This window comes from Glandiceps talaboti, chromosome 3 (genome assembly GCF_964340395.1).
Source record: "Glandiceps talaboti chromosome 3, keGlaTala1.1, whole genome shotgun sequence".
In the NCBI taxonomy this organism is placed as follows: Eukaryota; Metazoa; Hemichordata; class Enteropneusta; family Spengelidae; genus Glandiceps; species Glandiceps talaboti.
Window position 1 is genome coordinate 11,498,088 of NC_135551.1, and position 22,236 is coordinate 11,520,323.

General features: G+C 32.5%; 1 protein-coding gene across 2 annotated transcripts in view; it reads left to right on the forward strand.

Moving 5' to 3' along the window:
* Nucleotides 1–22,236, forward strand: part of LOC144432933 (E3 ubiquitin-protein ligase listerin-like) — a 69,985-nt gene that overhangs the window by 35,178 nt on the left and 12,571 nt on the right. For both annotated transcript variants that reach the window (XM_078121243.1, XM_078121244.1), the window contains exons 23-26: nt 6,294–6,531; nt 10,822–10,890; nt 15,985–16,171; nt 16,910–17,069. In XM_078121243.1, coding sequence (XP_077977369.1) covers nt 6,294–6,531; nt 10,822–10,890; nt 15,985–16,171; nt 16,910–17,069 — 654 coding nt within the window. The remainder of the gene's footprint in view (nt 1–6,293; nt 6,532–10,821; nt 10,891–15,984; nt 16,172–16,909; nt 17,070–22,236) is intronic.

Here is a 22,236-nt window from a genome sequence, read left to right on the forward strand (position 1 = left end):
AGGTCTGTAGTAGCAGTCATTGACTATATCACCTGTAGGTCTGTAGTAGCAGTCATTGACTATATCACCTGTAGGTCTGTAGTAGCAGTCATTGACTATATCACCACCAGGTAGGTCTGTAGTAGCAGTCATTGACTATATCACCTGTAGGTCTGTAGTAGCAGTCATTGACTATATCACCTGTAGGTCTGTAGTAGCAGTCATTGACTATATCACCACCAGGTAGGTCTGTAGTAGCAGTCATTGACTATATCACCTATAAGTCTGTAGTAACAGTCATTGACTATATCACCTATAAGTCTGTAGTAACAGTCATTGACTATATCACCTGTAAGTCTGTAGTAACAGTCATTGACTATATCACCTGTAGGTCTGTAGTAGCAGTCATTGACTATATCACCTATAAGTCTGTAGTAACAGTCATTGACTATATCACCTGTAGGTCTGCAGTAGCAGTCATTGACTATATCACCTGTAAGTCTGTAGTAGCAGTCATTGACTATATCACCTATAAGTCTGTAGTAAAAGTCATTGACTATATCACCTGTAAGTCTGTAGTAGCAGTCATTGACTATATCACCCGTAAGTCTGTAGTAGCAGTCATTGACTATAACACCTGTAAGTCTGTAGTAGCAGTCATTGACTATATCACCACCAGGTAGGTCTGTAGTAGCAGTCATTGACTATATCACCTGTAGGTCTGTAGTAGCAGTCATTGACTATATCACCTGTAGGTCTGTAGTAGCAGTCATTGACTATATCACCTGTAGGTCTGTAGTAGCAGTCATTGACTATATCACCACCAGGTAGGTCTGTAGTAGCAGTCATTGACTATATCACCTATAAGTCTGTAGTAACAGTCATTGACTATATCACCTATAAGTCTGTAGTAACAGTCATTGACTATATCACCTGTAAGTCTGTAGTAACAGTCATTGACTATATCACCTGTAGGTCTGTAGTAGCAGTTATTGACTATATCACCTGTAGGTCTGTAGTAGCAGTCATTGACTATATCACCTGTAGGTCTGTAGTAGCAGTCATTGACTATATCACCTGTAGGTCTGTAGTAGCAGTCATTGACTATATCACCACCAGGTAGGTCTGTAGTAGCAGTCATTGACTATATCACCTATAAGTCTGTAGTAACAGTCATTGACTATATCACCTATAAGTCTGTAGTAACAGTCATTGACTATATCACCTGTAAGTCTGTAGTAACAGTCATTGATTATATCACCTGTAGGTCTGTAGTAGCAGTCATTGACTATATCACCTATAAGTCTGTAGTAACAGTCATTGACTATATCACCTGTAGGTCTGTAGTAGCAGTCATTGACTATATCACCTGTAAGTCTGTAGTAGCAGTCATTGACTATATCACCTATAAGTCTGTAGTAGCAGTCATTGACTATATCACCTGTAAGTCTGTAGTAGCAGTCATTGACTATATCACCTGTAAGTCTGTAGTAGCAGTCAATGACTATATCACCACCAGGTAGGTCTGTAGTAGCAGTCATTGACTATATCACCCGTAAGTCTGTAGTAGCAGTCATTGACTATAACACCTGTAAGTCTGTAGTAGCAGTCATTGACTATATCACCACCAGGTAGGTCTGTAGTAGCAGTCATTGACTATATCACCTATAAGTCTGTAGTAACAGTCATTGACTATATCACCTATAAGTCTGTAGTAACAGTCATTGACTATATCACCTGTAAGTCTGTAGTAACAGTCATTGACTATATCACCTGTAGGTCTGTAGTAGCAGTCATTGACTATATCACCTATAAGTCTGTAGTAACAGTCATTGACTATATCACCTGTAGGTCTGCAGTAGCAGTCATTGAGTATATCACCTGTAAGTCTGTAGTAGCAGTCATTGACTATATCACCTATAATAATAATAATAAGATGATTTGTAATGCGCCTCATCTCCGAAGAGCTCGAAGCGCAGAGCAAGAGTGGATACAGAAATAGTTAATGGAAATGTGAATTCAAGGTAATGTGTATTAAATAAAATGAGAAAGAAAAACAGTTATTAGCAGTTGAAGAGGTGAGTTTTGAGAGAATGTCTGAAGGTTGACAAAGATTTGGAATGGCGAAGATCAAAAGGGAGGTGGTTCCATGAAGTAGGGCCAATGTAAGAGAAGGATCTTTCACCAAATGTTTTGGTTGACACCCTTGGAACACAGAGAAGACGAGAATCAGAAGACGAGCGAAGTGGTCTTCGAGGAATGTATTGATGTAGAAGATCCGTGAGATATTGTGGGCCAATACCTACAACTGACTTGAAACAAATGGATGAAATTTTGTATTGAATACGTGAAGTGATAGGCAGCCAATGAAGTTTTCTAAGAAGAGGTTGTACATGATCGAACTTTTTAGCTTTGCAGACAAGCCGAGCTGCAGCATTTTGTACATGCTGTAGTCTGTCAGTGAGGTGTTTAGGACAACCAGAGAGAAGAGCATTACAATAGTCTAAGTGAGACAGGATGAGTGTGGAGACAAGTGTTTGAGTGGCACTAGAAGTGAGAAAGTGACGAATAGAGCTGATTTGTCTCAGTTGAATGTAGGCGGCCTTGCATGTGCGTTGCACATGCTCGGCCATATTGAGATTGCAATCAAGTGTGACTCCAAGATTTTTTACACTTGGACTGAAAAGTATGTCTGAGTTTCCGACATGCATGGAAGGAGGAAGAGCAAGTTTAGTGGAAAGTCTAGGAGATGAGATTAGTATGACTTCTGTCTTACAGTCATTTAATTGAAGCTTATTTGCAGTCATCCACATTTTGACGTCAGTAATGCAGTTTTGCATATCTTCAATAGTTTGGTTTATGTTATGTGGATTAGTGTCTTTATAAAGTTGGTTATCATCAGCAAAAGCATGATGATGAATTAAGTGCTTCTTGACAAGATTGAAAAGAGTATAAGTCTGTAGTAACAGTCATTGACTATATCACCTATAAGTCTGTAGTAGCAGTCATTGACTATATCACCTGTAAGTCTGTAGTAGCAGTCATTGACTATATCACCCGTAAGTCTGTAGTAGCAGTCATTGACTATAACACCTGTAAGTCTGTAGTAGCAGTCATTGACTATATCACCTGTAGGTCTGTAGTAGCAGTCATTGACTATATCACCTGTAGGTCTGTAGTAGCAGTCATTGACTATATCACCACCAGGTAGGTCTGTAGTAGCAGTCATTGACTATATCACCTGTAGGTCTGTAGTAGCAGTCATTGACTATATCACCTGTAGGTCTGTAGTAGCAGTCATTGACTATATCACCACCAGGTAGGTCTGTAGTAGCAGTCATTGACTATATCACCACCAGGTAGGTCTGTAGTAGCAGTCATTGACTATATCACCTGTAGGTCTGTAGTAGCAGTCATTGACTATATCACCTGTAGGTCTGTAGTAGCAGTCATTGACTATATCACCACCAGGTAGGTCTGTAGTAGCAGTCATTGACTATATCACCTATAAGTTTGTAGTAACAGTCATTGACTATATCACCTATAAGTCTGTAGTAACAGTCATTGACTATATCACCTGTAAGTCTGTAGTAACAGTCATTGACTATATCACCTGTAGGTCTGTAGTAGCAGTCATTGACTATATCACCTATAAGTCTGTAGTAACAGTCATTGACTATATCACCTGTAGGTCTGTAGTAGCAGTCATTGACTATATCACCTGTAAGTCTGTAGTAGCAGTCATTGACTATATCACCTATAAGTCTGTAGTAGCAGTCATTGACTATATCACCTGTAAGTCTGTAGTAGCAGTCATTGACTATATCACCTGTAAGTCTGTAGTAGCAGTCAATGACTATATCACCACCAGGTAGGTCTGTAGTAGCAGTCATTGACTATATCACCCGTAAGTCTGTAGTAGCAGTCATTGACTATAACACCTGTAAGTCTGTAGTAGCAGTCATTGACTATATCACCACCAGGTAGGTCTGTAGTAGCAGTCATTGACTATATAACCTGTAAGTCTGTAGTAGCAGTCATTGACTATATCACCACCAGGTAGGTCTGTAGTAGCAGTCATTGACTATATCACCTGTAAGTCTGTAGTAGCAGTCATTGACTATATCACCACCAGGTAGGTCTGTAGTAACAGTCATTGACTATATCACCTGTAGGTCTGTAGTAGCAGTCATTGACTATATCACCTGTAAGTCTGTAGTAGCAGTCATTGACTATATCACCTATAAGTCTGTAGTAACAGTCATTGACTATATCACCTATAAGTCTGTAGTAGCAGTCATTGACTATAACACCTGTAAGTCTATAGTAGCAGTCATTGACTATATCACCTGTAGGTCTGTAGTAGCAGTCATTGACTATATCACCCGTAAGTCTGTAGTAGCAGTCATTGACTATAACACCTGTAAGTCTGTAGTAGCAGTCATTGACTATATCACCTATAAGTCTGTAGTAGCAGTCATTGACTATATCACCTGTAAGTCTGTAGTAGCAGTCATTGACTATATCACCACCAGGTAGGTCTGTAGTAGCAGTCATTGACTATATCACCTGTAAGTCTGTAGTAGCAGTCATTGACTATATCACCTGTAGGTCTGTAGTAGCAGTCATTGACTATAACACCTGTAAGTCTGTAGTAGCAGTCATTGACTATATCACCTGTAAGTCTGTAGTAGCAGTCATTGACTATATCACCACCAGGTAGGTCTGTAGTAGCAGTCATTGACTATATCACCTGTAAGTCTGTAGTAGCAGTCATTGACTATATCACCACCAGGTAGGTCTGTAGTAGCAGTCATTGACTATATCACCACCAGGTAGGTCTGTAGTAGCAGTCATTGACTATATCACCACCAGGTAGGTCTGTAGTAGCAGTCATTGACTATATCACCTGTAAGTCTGTAGTAGCAGTCATTGACTATATCACCACCAGGTAGGTCTGTAGTAGCAGTCATTGACTATATCACCTGTAAGTCTGTAGTAACAGTCATTGACTATATCACCTGTAAGTCTGTAGTAGCAGTCAATGACTATATCACCTGTAAGTCTGTAGTAGCAGTCATTGACTATATCACCTGTAAGTCTGTAGTAGCAGTCATTGACTATATCACCACCAGGTAGGTCTGTAGTAGCTGTCATTGACTATATCACCACCAGGTAGGTCTGTAGTAGCAGTCATTGACTATATCACCACCAGGTAGGTCTGTAGTAGCAGTCATTGACTATATCACCTGTAAGTCTGTAGTAGCAGTCAATGACTATATCACCTGTAAGTCTGTAGTAGCAGTCATTGACTATATCACCACCAGGTAGGTCTGTAGTAGCAGTCATTGACTATATCACCTGTAAGTCTGTAGTAGCAGTCATTGACTATATCACCTGTAAGTCTGTAGTAGCAGTCATTGACTATATCACCACCAGGTAGGTCTGTAGTAGCAGTCATTGACTATATCACCACCAGGTAGGTCTGTAGTAGCAGTCATTGACTATATCACCACCAGGTAGGTCTGTAGTAGCAGTCATTGACTATATCACCACCAGGTAGGTCTGTAGTAGCAGTCATTGACTATATCACCACCAGGTAGGTCTGTAGTAGCAGTCATTGACTATATCACCACCAGGTAGGTCTATAGTAGCAGTCATTGACTATATCACCTGTAAGTCTGTAGTAGCAGGCATTGACTATATCACCACCAGGTAGGTCTATAGTAGCAGTCATTGACTATATCACCTGTAGGTCTATAGTAGCAGTCATTGACTATATCACCTGTAAGTCTGTAGTAGCATGCACAAATGATGACATATTATTACTAATTAGTATACATTTTCATACATGTACATAAGTTGTCTTCTTCCACTTTTGATTCAGAAACAAATCACTTGCAATGGCCTTCTTTAGTGTCTAACTAGATCTGACAAAATGATCCAAAGGTATTGAGTAAACTAAAGGTGTGATTTTAAATCAATCAAAAGTGGAAGAAGAGAACTTGTGTATGAATCCCAGTGCTTCCATGATGAATACATAGTATTATAGTATATATTTAATTTGTTTATTGTTACTTTTGGGGAAAATACTCCCCTAACTCTGTATCTTCTTTAGCAAAGTATTTTTGGGAATAACATTTTATGTCATATTTGGTAAAATTAATGTTAGGATTTAATGTTTACTTTTCTTTTTAGATCCCGTCATGAATGGCAATAGGATATATTACTAAGGAAAGAGTTACATTTTCAATAAAGTCTAAGTGATGTTAAATTTGTTTGTTTATTTGTTTGTTTGTTTGTTTGTTTCAAAGGTGTAACTACTCCAAAGAGTCAAGCTACTGTTGAAGATCACCTATTACAGTGTCTTTGTCATGCAGTGACTGGAATCTCAGCAGAACAGATGAAATCATCAAAGATTGTTATCAAACTCAGAGCTGATGCATCGGTACATTTACCAGACAGCCTGCAATCTTTACTGAACTATTTATGTGCCATGGTGATGACACACAACAAAACTGTACAAGTCACTGCATACACACTTTTATTAAGGTGAGTGATTTCATTGCCATGGTGATGACACAAAACAAACCTGTACAAGTCACTGCATACACACTTTTATTAAGGTGAGTGATTTCATTGCCATGGTGATGACACAGAACAAAACTGTACAAGTCACTGCATACACACTTTTATTAAGGTGAGTGATTTCATTGCCATGGTGATGACATAGAACAAAACTGTACAAGTCACTGCATACACACTTTTATTAAGGTGAGCGATTTCATTGCCATGGTGATGACACACAACAAAACTGTACAAGTCATTGCATACACACTTTTATTAAGGTGAGTGATTTCATTGCCATGGTGATGACACAAAACAAACCTGTACAAGTCACTGCATACACACTTTTATTAAGGTGAGTGATTTCATTGCCATGGTGATGACACAAAACAAAACTGTACAAGTCATTGCATACACACTTTTATTAAGGTGAGTGATTTCATTGCCATGGTGATGACACAGAACAAAACTGTACAAGTCACTGCATACACACTTTTATTAAGGTGAGTGATTTCATTGCCATGGTGATGACACAGAACAAAACTGTACAAGTCACTGCATACACACTTTTATTAAGGTGAGTGATTTCATTGCCATGGTGATGACACAGAACAAAACTGTACAAGTCACTGCATACACACTTTTATTAAGGTGAGTGATTTCAATGCCTCATGGCACAGAAGACAGTTTAAGTCATTGTGGATAAATTTGATTATCTTACTGCCATGGTGATAAAACAACAAAATATCTGTATGTATGACTGTATGTATGTATGTATGTATGTATGTATGTACAAGTCATTGCATCTATACTTTACACTTTAGATAAAGCCATGTTTTGACATTTCACTTACACAACAATTATTATCTATGGATATGTGATAAAAAATAACATAAAACACACCCACCTATCACAACATGTGTTGATATTTCACTGTACAAAATAATTATTATCAATGGATATGTGATAAAAATAACATAAAACACACCCACCTATCACAACATGTGTTGATATTTCACTGTACAAAATAATTATTATCTATAGATATGTGATAAAAAATAACATAAAACACCCCCCCCCCCCCCGCATCACAACATGTGTTGATATTTCACTGTACAAAACAATTATTATTTGTAGATATGTGATAAAAATAACATAAAACACACCAACCTATCACAACATGTGTTGATATTTCACTGTACAAAATAATTATTATCTATAGATATGTGATAAAAAATAACATAAAACACCCCCCCCCCCCCATCACAACATGTGTTGACATTTCACTGTACAAAACAATTATCTGTAGATATGTGATAAAAATAACATAAAACACACCCCCCCCCCATCACAACATGTGTTGATATTTCACTGTACAAAACAATTTATTCTGAAATGGATATGTGATAAAAAATAACATAAAACACCCCCCCCCCCCCCTCCATCACAACATGTGTTGATATTTCACTGTACAAAACAATTATTATCTATGGATATGTGATAAAAATAACATAAAACACAACCACCTATCACAACATGTGTTGATATTTCACTGTACAAAACAATTATTATCTGTAGATATGTGATAAAAATAACATAAAACACACCCACTTATCACAACATGTGTTGACATTTCACTGTACAAAACAATTATTATCTATAGATATGTGATAAAAATAACATAAAACACACCCACCTATCACAACATGTGTTGACATTTCACTGTACAAAACAATTATTATCTGTAGATATGTGATAAAAATAACATAAAACACACCCACCTATCACAACATGTGTTGATATTTCACTGTACAAAACAATTATTATCTATGGATATGTGATAAAAAATAACATAAAACACACCCACTTATCACAACATGTGTTGACATTTCACTGTACAAAACAATTATTATCTATAGATATGTGATAAAAATAACATAAAACACACCCACCTATCACAACATGTGTTGATATTTCACTGTACAAAATAATTATTATCTATAGATATGTGATAAAAATAACATAAAACACACCCACCTATCACAACATGTGTTGATATTTCACTGTACAAAACAATTTATTCTGAAATGGATATGTGATAAAAATAACATAAAACACACCCACCCATCACAACATGTGTTGATATTTCACTGTACAAAACAATTATTATCTGTAGATATGTGATAAAAATAACATAAAACACCCCCCCCCCCCATCACAACATGTGTTGATATTTCACTGTACAAAACAATTATTATCTATGGATATGTGATAAAAATAACATAAAACACACCCACCTATCACATTATGTGTTGATATTTCACTGTACAAAACAATTATTATCTGTAGATATGTGATAAAAAATAACATAAAACACACCCACCTATCACAACATGTGTTGATATTTCACTGTACAAAACAATTTTTTCTGAAATGGATATGTGATAAAAATAACATAAAACACACCCACCTATCACAACATGTGTTGACATTTCACTGTACAAAACAATTATTATCTATAGATATGTGATAAAAAATAACATAAAACACCCCCCCCCCCCCCCATCACAACATGTGTTGACATTTCACTGTACAAAACAATTATTATCTATGGATATGTGATAAAAATAACATAAAACACACCCCCCTATCATAACATGTGTTGACATTTCACTGTACAAAATAATTATTATCAATGGATATGTGATAAAAATAACATAAAACACACCCCCCTATCACAACATGTGTTGATATTTCACTGTACAAAACAATTATTATCTATGGATATGTGATAAAAATAACATAAAACACACCCACTTATCACAACATGTGTTGATATTTCACTGTACAAAACAATTATTATCTATAGATATGTGATAAAAATAACATAAAACACACCCACCTATCACAACATGTGTTGATATTTCACTGTACAAAACAATTATTATCTATGGATATGTGATAAAAATAACATAAAACACACCCACTTATCACAACATGTGTTGATATTTCACTGTACAAAACAATTATTATCTGTAGATATGTGATAAAAATAACATAAAACACCCCCCCCCCCCCCCCCCATCACAACATGTGTTGATATTTCACTGTACAAAACAATTATTATCTATGGATATGTGATAAAAATAACATAAAACACACCCACCTATCACAACATGTGTTGATATTTCACTGTACAAAACAATTATTATCTGTAGATATGTGATAAAAATAACATAAAACACACCCACCTATCACAACATGTGTTGATATTTCACTGTACAAAACAATTTATTCTGTAATGGATATGTGATAAAAATAACATAAAACACACCCACCTATCACAACATGTGTTGATATTTCACTGTATAAAACAATTATCTGTAGATATGTGATGAAAATAACATAAAACACACCCACCTATCACAACATGTGTTGATATTTCACTGTACAAAACAATTATTATCTGTAGATATGTGATAAAAATAACATAAAACACACCCCCCTATCACAACATGTGTTGATATTTCACTGTACAAAACAATTATTATCTATGGATATGTGATAAAAATAACATAAAACACACCCACTTATCACAACATGTGTTGATATTTCACTGTACAAAACAATTATTATCTGTAGATATGTGATAAAAATAACATAAAACACACCCACCTATCACAACATGTGTTGATATTTCACTGTACAAAATAATTATTATTATGGATATGTGATAAAAATAACATAAAACACACCCACCTATCACAATATGTGTTGACATTTCACTGTACACAACAATTATTATCTGTAGATATGTGATAAAAATAACATAAAACACACCCACCTATCATAACATGTGTTGACATTTCACTGTACAAAATAATTATTATCTATGGATATGTGATAAAAATAACATAAAACACACCCCCCTATCACAACATGTGTTGATATTTCACTGTACAAAACAATTATTATCTATGGATATGTGATAAAAATAACATAAAACACACCCACCTATCACAACATGTGTTGATATTTCACTGTACAAAATAATTATTATCTATAGATATGTGATAAAAATAACATAAAACACACCCACCTATCACAACATGTGTTACATTTCACTGTACAAAACAATTATTATCTATAGATATGTGATAAAAATAACATAAAACACACCCACCTATCACAAGCCTAATCTTGACAGGGAAAGTTACAATAATGTTACTCTAAATTATATAAAGATGTCATGTTTGTTTGTTTGTTTGTTTTTAGGTTAATATCAGAATTACCTAAATATGATGAACAACTGATAAAAGAAGATGAAGATAAAGAAATTATTCTGTAAGTTGTTACAACAAACTATTTTATCTTTAACTCTGCATAATCATTTTAAATTACTTCTATTGCATATCATGTTTATTCAATTCATATCATCCCCAAGTGTTTGGTTTTAAAGGATTTATTGATATTTCATGGGGAAGGCTGTATCAGAGATCAAATCTGCTAAAGTAGTACTAAAATCCTAATTAGTGGTATTGGTATGGAAACACACTGAAGCGATCACTCCTAAAGATTGGCAGAAAATGTCAAAATCTTTCATTCAAATGGGGAGAAGTGGAATTTTGATAACCAGCTCCAAATACTTAACTAGTAACATGGGTTGTTGTGGATGGGTTGCTAATGGGACCACTTCACCTTTACAGAATGGTAGACTGTAAAAATTTGATAATGATAGCCAAGGTTTGTTGTTATCAAAAGGAGAAATCTGGCATTTCTTGTTAGTCACACATAGTAAGAGATAGGGGAAAACCAAATTTTGGTGCATCAGTAGAAATTGTGTGCATCAATGGTCCATCAAATTGGCTTAAAGGGCATATTGGTTGGGCCCTAATGAGTTTTAATAACATATTGGTGGAAACTTGTTTACATTGTGATGACAACATCCATGTTTAATACTAATACTAATAAAACTTGACATATGCTAAAAAGCTCACAAACAACATTATAAAACCAAAATAAAGCGTTATCTATTTTCTTTGTCATCAAATATCACCTTCCATATACATGTAAATGTACAGTACTTGTATGATGGACATAATAAAATCGCCTTCCATATACATGTAAATGTACAGTACTTGTATAATGGACATAATACAATCACCTTCCATATACATGTAAATGTACAGTACTTGTATGATGGGCATAATAAAATCACCTTCCATATACATGTAAATGTACAGTACTTGTATAATGGGCATAATAAAATCACCTTCCATATACATGTAAATGTACAGTACTTGTATGATGGGCGTAACAAAATCACCTTCCATGTACATGTAAATGTACAGTACTTGTATAATGGGCATAATAAAATCACCTTCCATATACATGTAAATGTACAGTACTTGTATGATGGGCGTAACAAAATCACCTTCCATGTACATGTAAATGTACAGTACTTGTATGATGGGCATAATAAAATCACCTTCCATATACATGTAAATGTACAGTACTTGTATGATGGGCATAATAAAATCACCTTCCATATACATGTAAATGTACAGTACTTGTATGATGGGCGTAACAAAATCACCTTCCATGTACATGTAAATGTACAGTACTTGTATGATGGGCATAATAAAATCACCTTCCATATACATGTAAATGTACAGTACTTGTATGATGGGCATAATAAAATCACCTTCCATATACATGTAAATGTACAGTACTTGTATGATGGGCATAATAAAATCACCTTCCATATACATGTAAATGTACAGTACTTGTATGATGGGCATAATAAAATCACCTTCCATATACATGTAAATGTACAGTACACTTATGATGGGCATAATAAAATCACCTTCCATATACATGTAAATGTACAGTACTCGTATGATGGGCATAATAAAATCACCTTCCATATACATGTAAATGTACAGTACTTGTATGATGAGCATAATAAAATCACCTTCCATATACATGTAAATGTACAGTACTTGTATGATGAGCATAATAAAATCACCTTCCATATACATGTAAATGAACAGTACTTGTATGATGGGCATAATAAAATCACCTTCCATATACATGTAAATGTACAGTACTTGTATAATGGGCATAATAAAATCACCTTCCATATACATGTAAATGTACAGTACTTGTATGATGGGCATAATAAAATCACCTTCCATATACATGTAAATGTACAGTACGTGTATGATGGACATAATAAAATCACCTTCCATATACATGTAAATGTACAGTACTTGTATGATGAGCGTAACAAAATCACCTTCCATGTACATGTAAATGTACAGTACTTGTATGATGGGCATAATAAAATCACCTTCCATATACATGTAAATGTACAGTACTTGTATGATGGGCATAATAAAATCACCTTCCATATACATGTAAATGTACAGTACTCGTATGATGGGCATAATAAAATCACCTTCCATATACATGTAAATGTACAGTACTTGTATGATGAGCATAATAAAATCACCTTCCATATAAATGTAAATGAACAGTACTTGTATGATGGGCATAATAAAACCACCTTCCATATACATGTAAATGTACAGTACTTGTATGATGGGTGTAACAAAATCACCTTCCATATACATGTAAATGTACAGTACTTGTGTGATGGGTGTAACAAAATCACCTTCCATATACATGTAAATGTACAGTACTTGTATGATGGACATAATAAAATCACCTTCCATATACATGTAACTGAACAGTACTTGTATGATGGGCATAATAAAATCACCTTCCATATACATGTAAATGTACAGTACTTAATATGTGATGGGCATAATAAAATCACCTTCCATATACATGTAAATGTACAGTACTTGTATGATGGGCATAATAAAATCACCTTCCATATACATGTAAATGTACAGTACGTGTATGATGGACATAATAAAATCACCTTCCATATACATGTAAATGTACAGTACTTGTATGATGAGCGTAACAAAATCACCTTCCATATACATGTAAATGTACAGTACTTGTATGATGGGCATAATAAAATCACCTTCCATATACATGTAAATGTACAGTACACTTATGATGGGCATAATAAAATCACCTTCCATATACATGTAAATGTACAGTACTTGTATAATGGGCATAATAAAATCACCTTCCATATACATGTAAATGTACAGTACTTGTATGATGGGCATAATGAAATCACCTTCCATATACATGTAAATGTATAGTACTTGTATGATGGACATAATAAAATTACCTTCCATATACATGTAAATGTATAGTACTTGTATGATGGGCATAATGAAATCACCTTCCATATACATGTAAATGTACAGTACTTGTATAATGGGCATAATAAAATCACCTTCCATATACATGTAAATGTACAGTACTTGTATGATGGGCATAATGAAATCACCTTCCATATACATGTAAATGTATAGTACTTGTATGATGGACATAATAAAATCACCTTCCATATACATGTAAATGTATAGTACTTGTATGATGGGCATAATGAAATCACCTTCCATATACATGTAAATGTACAGTACTTGTATAATGGACATAATAAAATCACCTTCCATATACATGTAAATGTATAGTACTTGTATGATGGGCATAATAAAGCCACCTTCCATATACATGTAAATGTACAGTACACTTATGATGGGCATAATAAAATCACCTTCCATATACATGTAAATGTACAGTACTTGTATGATGGGCATAATAAAATCACCTTCCATATACATGTAAATGTAGAGTACTTGTATGATGAGCATAATAAAATCACCTTCCATATACATGTAAATGAACAGTACTTGTATGATGGGCATAATAAAATCACCCTCCATATACATGTAAATGTACAGTACTTAATATGTGATGGGCATAATAAAATCACCTTCCATATACATGTAAATGTACAGTACTTGTATGATGGGCATAATAAAATCACCTTCCATATACATGTAAATGTACAGTACGTGTATGATGGACATAATAAAATCACCTTCCATATACATGTAAATGTACAGTACTTGTATGATGAGCGTAACAAAATCACCTTCCATATACATGTAAATGTACAGTACTTGTATGATGGGCATAATAAAATCACCTTCCATATACATGTAAATGTACAGTACTTGTATGATGGGCATAATAAAATCACCTTCCATATACATGTAAATGTACAGTACACTTATGATGGGCATAATAAAATCACCTTCCATATACATGTAAATGTACAGTACTCGTATGATGGGCATAATAAAATCACCTTCCATATACATGTAAATGTACAGTACTTGTATGATGAGCATAATAAAATCACCTTCCATATAAATGTAAATGAACAGTACTTGTATGATGGGCATAATAAAACCACCTTCCATATACATGTAAATGTACAGTACTTGTATGATGGGTGTAACAAAATCACCTTCCATATACATGTAAATGTACAGTACTTGTGTGATGGGTGTAACAAAATCACCTTCCATATACATGTAAATGTACAGTACTTGTATGATGAGCATAATAAAATCACCTTCCATATAAATGTAAATGAACAGTACTTGTATGATGGGCATAATAAAATCACCTTCCATATACATGTAAATGAACAGTACTTGTATGATGGGCGTAACAAAATCACCTTCCATATACATGTAAATGTACAGTACTTGTATGATGGGCATAATGAAATCACCTTCCATATACATGGAAATGTATAGTACTTGTATGATGGACATAATAAAATTACCTTCCATATACATGTAAATGTATAGTACTTGTATGATGGGCATAATGAAATCACCTTCCATATACATGTAAATGTACAGTACTTGTATAATGGGCATAATAAAATCACCTTCCATATACATGTAAATGTACAGTACTTGTATGATGGGCATAATGAAATCACCTTCCATATACATGTAAATGTATAGTACTTGTATGATGGACATAATAAAATCACCTTCCATATACATGTAAATGTATAGTACTTGTATGATGGGCATAATGAAATCACCTTCCATATACATGTAAATGTACAGTACTTGTATAATGGACATAATAAAATCACCTTCCATATACATGTAAATGTATAGTACTTGTATGATGGGCATAATAAAGCCACCTTCCATATACATGTAAATGTACAGTACTTGTATGATGGGCATAATAAAATCACCTTCCATATACATGTAAATGTACAGTACTTGTATGATGGGCATAATAAAATCACCTTCCATATACATGTAAATGTACAGTACACTTATGATGGGCATAATAAAATCATGTTTTTAATACATTTAGTAGATTTACCGATAGATGTAAGGGCAATGAATGCAGTACATGTTTATTGTAAATTAAATTTTCGTTTTGGCTATTATTATTTTTTGTCAACAGACAACCTCCTGCATCATTGATGGATGTGTATAACTTGACATCAGAATACATAGATGGTATTCTAACAGACGTCAGAGTTGGAGAATGTGTCCTCATTGAAGGCTACAGTGATGCTTACTACTACTCATTAGCATACTTGTTGTCATGGAAACTCTTACTAGCTTTCTTCAAAGGTGCCACTGCTGAGGTATGACAGCTGTCTCTTGTATATCATTGTTATTTCATAGGTGATAGTGAGGACTGGTATGAGATAATGATGAAGAGAATGAAGATATTGAAATTTTGAATTAAAAAAATAATGACTTGATGAGTGGTAGTTAAACGTATGTACTGGACTGGACTGGACTACTATTCATTAGCATATTTGTTAGAAATTACCTGAGGCCCCTATTCTGACAGGGCCTGGAGCAATTCTACATGTAAACGGCATGTACACTGCATGTACACCTCATGTACCTTTCATGTACATCGCATGTACTTTGCATATATACCACATGTACATCGCATGTATACCACATGATAATTATAATTTTTGTACAGATCATTCCTTTTCTTTTCTGAAATCTTTATTGACTAGTTGAGAGCTCCTCATATCCCCTTCATGTACATCACATGTATATTGCATGTACACCTCATGTACCCTTTATGTACACTGCATGTACTTTGCATGTACAAATGTATACCACATGTACATCGCATGTATACCACATGATAATTATAATTTTCGTACAGATCATTCCTATTCTTTTCTGATATCTTTATTGACTAGTTGAGAGCTCCTCATCTCCCCTTCATGTACACCACATGTACATCGCATGTACACCACATGTACACCACAATTTCCACAAATAATTAATATATAATTTATGTGTTCATTATACAATACAATATGGTAATACAATTTTCTTAAATCTTTATTGACTAGTTGAGAGCTGGGTATGCTGCCTATTTCCGTCAACACAAGATGGTGACTACATTACTGAAAAACTTGTTCCGATTGATGCCAGAGACTCCTGTTACTATGGACAGAAGTACATCAAAGACAGTTAATATGTTTACTGTCCAACCTCAATTCTTTAATACAGGTAAAGATAAAATACTTGGTTAATTTGATGGTCAGGGATGGAACATTTAGGTGATAGAGAGGTGTTAGATGGAAGTCTACAAATACAGCAAAGAAAGTCAATCTGTTTAATGTTCAACTTTCCTGTATAGGTGTGACAATATAGAAAGAGGAGTGATGAATTTATAGATGGTTGGGGAGGAGGGGTACTGTGTGGAGAGGAGGGGGACTGTGTGGACAGGGTGACTGTGTGGAGAGAACTAGCTGTATATACTAAATTGTGAATGTAAACTTGAAATGAAAGAACTAACTGTATATACTAAATTGTGAATGTAAACTTGAAATGAAAGAACTAGCTGTATATACTAAATTGTGAATGTAAACTTGAAAGAACTAACTGTAGATACTAAATTGTGAATGTAAACTTGAAATGAAAGAACTAACTGTATATACTAAATTGTGAATGTAAACTTAAAATGAAAGAACTAACTGTAGATACTAAATTGTGAATGTAAACTTGAAATGAAAGAACTAGCTGTATGTACTAAATTGTGAATGTAAACTTGAAATGAAAGAACTAACTGTACATACTAAATTGTGAATGTAAACTTAAAATGAAAGAACTAACTGTATATACTAAATTGTGAATGTAAACTTGAAATGAAAGAACTAACTGTATATACTAAATTGTGAATGTAAACTTGAAATGAAAGAACTAACTGTAGATACTAAATTGTGAATGTAAACTTAAAATGAAAGAACTAACTGTATATACTAAATTGTGAATGTAAACTTAAAATGAAAGAACTAACTGTATATACTAAATTGTGAATGTAAACTTAAAATGAAAGAACTAACTGTATATACTAAATTGTGAATGTAAACTTAAAATGAAAGAACTAACTGTATATACTAAATTGTGAATGTAAACTTAAAATGAAAGAACTAACTGTATATACTAAATTGTGAATGTAAACTTGAAATGAAAGAACTAGCTGTACATACTAAATTGTGAATGTAAACTTGAAATGAAAGAACTAACTGTATATACTAAATTGTGAATGTAAACTTGAAATGAAAGAACTAACTGTATATACTAAATTGTGAATGTAAACTTGAAATGAAAGAACTAGCTGTAGATACTAAATTGTGAATGTAAACTTGAAAGAACTATCTGTAGATACTAAATTGTGAATGTAAACTTGAAAGAACTATCTGTAGATACTAAATTGTGAATGTAAACTTGAAAGAACTATGTAGATACTAAATTGTGAATGTAAACTTGAAATGAAAGAACTAGCTGTAGATACTAAATTGTGAATGTAAACTTGAAATGAAAGAATTAACTGTAGATACTAAATTGTGAATGTAAACTTAAAATGAAAGAACTAACTGTATATACTAAATTGTGAATGTAAACTTGAAATGAAAGAATTAACTGTATATACTAAATTGTGAATGTAAACTTGAAAGAACTATCTGTAGATACTAAATTGTGAATGTAAACTTGAAAGAACTATCTGTAGATACTAAATTGTGAATGTAAACTTGAAAGAACTATCTGTAGATACTAAATTGTGAATGTAAACTTGAAATGAAAGAACTAGCTGTAGATACTAAATTGTGAATGTAAACTTGAAATGAAAGAACTATCTGTATATACTAAATTGTGAATGTAAACTTGAAATGAAAGAACTAGCTGTACATACTAAATTGTGAATGTAAACTTGAAATGAAAGAACTAGCTGTAGATACTAAATTGTGAATGTAAACTTGAAATGAAAGAACTAGCTGTAGATACTAAATTGTGAATGTAAACTTGAAATGAAAGAACTAGCTGTATATACTAAATTGTGAATGTAAACTTGAAATGAAAGAACTAGCTATATATACTAAATTGTGAATGTAAACTTGAAATGAAAGAACTAGCTGTAGATACTAAATTGTGAATGTAAACTTGAAATGAAAGAACTAGCTGTATATACTAAATTGTGAATGTAAACTTGAAATGAAAGAACTAGCTATATATACTAAATTGTGAATGTAAACTTGAAATGAAAGAACTAGCTGTATATACTAAATTGTGAATGTAAACTTGAAATGAAAGAACTAACTGTAGATACTAAATTGTGAATGTAAACTTGATATAAAAGAACTAACTGTATATACTAAATTGTGAATGTAAACTTGAAATTAAAGAACTAGCTGTATATACTAAATTGTGAATGTAAACTTGAAATGAAAGAACTAACTGTAGATACTAAATTGTGAATGTAAACTTGATATAAAAGAACTAACTGTATATACTAAATTGTGAATGTAAACTTGAAATTAAAGAACTAGCTGTATATACTAAATAGTGAATGTAAACTTGAAATGAAAGAACTAACTGTAGATACTAAATTGTGAATGTAAACTTGATATAAAAGAACTATCTGTACATACTAAATTGTGAATGTAAACTTGAAATGAAAGAACTAACTGTATATACTAAATTGTGAATGTAAACTTGAAATGAAAGAACTAGCTGTAGATACTAAATTGTGAATGTAAACTTGAAATGAAAGAACTAGCTGTATATACTAAATTGTGAATGTAAACTTGATATAAAAGAACTAACTGTATATACTAAATTGTGAATGTAAACTTGAAATGAAAGAACTAACTGTATATACTAAATTGTGAATGTAAACTTGAAATGAAAGAACTAGCTGTAGATACTAAATTGTGAATGTAAACTTGAAAGAACTATCTGTAGATACTAAATTGTGAATGTAAACTTGAAAGAACTATCTGTAGATACTAAATTGTGAATGTAAACTTGAAAGAACTATGTAGATACTAAATTGTGAATGTAAACTTGAAATGAAAGAACTAGCTGTAGATACTAAATTGTGAATGTAAACTTGAAATGAAAGAATTAACTGTAGATACTAAATTGTGAATGTAAACTTGAAATGAAAGAACTAACTGTATATACTAAATTGTGAATGTAAACTTGAAATTAAAGAATTAACTGTATATACTAAATTGTGAATGTAAACTTGAAAGAACTATCTGTAGATACTAAATTGTGAATGTAAACTTGAAAGAACTATCTGTAGATACTAAATTGTGAATGTAAACTTGAAAGAACTATCTGTAGATACTAAATTGTGAATGTAAACTTGAAAGAACTATGTAGATACTAAATTGTGAATGTAAACTTAAAATGAAAGAACTAACTGTATATACTAAATTGTGAATGTAAACTTGAAATGAAAGAATTAACTGTATATACTAAATTGTGAATGTAAACTTGAAAGAACTATCTGTAGATACTAAATTGTGAATGTAAACTTGAAAGAACTATCTGTAGATACTAAATTGTGAATGTAAACTTGAAAGAACTATCTGTAGATACTAAATTGTGAATGTAAACTTGAAATGAAAGAACTAGCTGTAGATACTAAATTGTGAATGTAAACTTGAAATGAAAGAACTAGCTGTAGATACTAAATAGTGAATGTAAACTTGAAATGAAAGAACTAACTGTAGATACTAAATTGTGAATGTAAACTTGAAATGAAAGAACTAACTGTATATACTAAATTGTGAATGTAAACTTGAAATGAAAGAACTAGCTGTATATACTAAATTGTGAATGTAAACTTAAAATGAAAGAACTAACTGTAGATACTAAATTGTGAATGTAAACTTGAAATGAAAGAACTAGCTATATATACTAAATTGTGAATGTAAACTTGAAATGAAAGAACTAGCTGTAGATACTAAATTGTGAATGTAAACTTGAAATGAAAGAACTAACTGTATATACTAAATTGTGAATGTAAACTTGATATAAAAGAACTAGCTGTATATACTAAATTGTGAATGTAAACTTGAAAGAACTATCTGTAGATACTAAATTGTGAATGTAAACTTGAAAGAACTATCTGTAGATACTAAATTGTGAATGTAAACTTGAAAGAACTATGTAGATACTAAATTGTGAATGTAAACTTGAAATGAAAGAACTAACTGTATATACTAAATTGTGAATGTAAACTTGATATAAAAGAACTAGCTGTATATACTAAATTGTGAATGTAAACTTGAAAGAACTATCTGTAGATACTAAATTGTGAATGTAAACTTGAAAGAACTATCTGTAGATACTAAATTGTGAATGTAAACTTGAAAGAACTATGTAGATACTAAATTGTGAATGTAAACTTGAAATGAAAGAACTAGCTGTAGATACTAAATTGTGAATGTAAACTTGAAATGAAAGAATTAACTGTAGATACTAAATTGTGAATGTAAACTTGAAATGAAAGAACTAACTGTATATACTAAATTGTGAATGTAAACTTGAAATTAAAGAATTAACTGTATATACTAAATTGTGAATGTAAACTTGAAAGAACTATCTGTAGATACTAAATTGTGAATGTAAACTTGAAAGAACTATCTGTAGATACTAAATTGTGAATGTAAACTTGAAAGAACTATCTGTAGATACTAAATTGTGAATGTAAACTTGAAATGAAAGAACTAGCTGTAGATACTAAATTGTGAATGTAAACTTGAAATGAAAGAACTAGCTGTATATACTAAATTGTGAATGTAAACTTGAAATGAAAGAACTAGCTGTAGATACTAAATTGTGAATGTAAACTTGAAATGAAAGAACTAGCTGTATATACTAAATTGTGAATGTAAACTTGAAATGAAAGAACTAGCTGTATATACTAAATTGTGAATGTAAACTTGAAATGAAAGAACTAGCTATATATACTAAATTGTGAATGTAAACTTGAAATGAAAGAACTAGCTGTAGATACTAAATTGTGAATGTAAACTTGAAATGAAAGAACTAGCTGTATATACTAAATTGTGAATGTAAACTTGAAATGAAAGAACTAGCTGTAGATACTAAATTGTGAATGTAAACTTGAAATGAAAGAACTAGCTGTATATACTAAATTGTGAATGTAAACTTGAAATGAAAGAACTAGCTGTATATACTAAATTGTGAATGTAAACTTGAAATGAAAGAACTATCTGTATATACTAAATTGTGAATGTAAACTTGAAATGAAAGAACTAGCTGTACATACTAAATTGTGAATGTAAACTTGAAATGAAAGAACTAGCTGTAGATACTAAATTGTGAATGTAAACTTGAAATGAAAGAACTAGCTGTA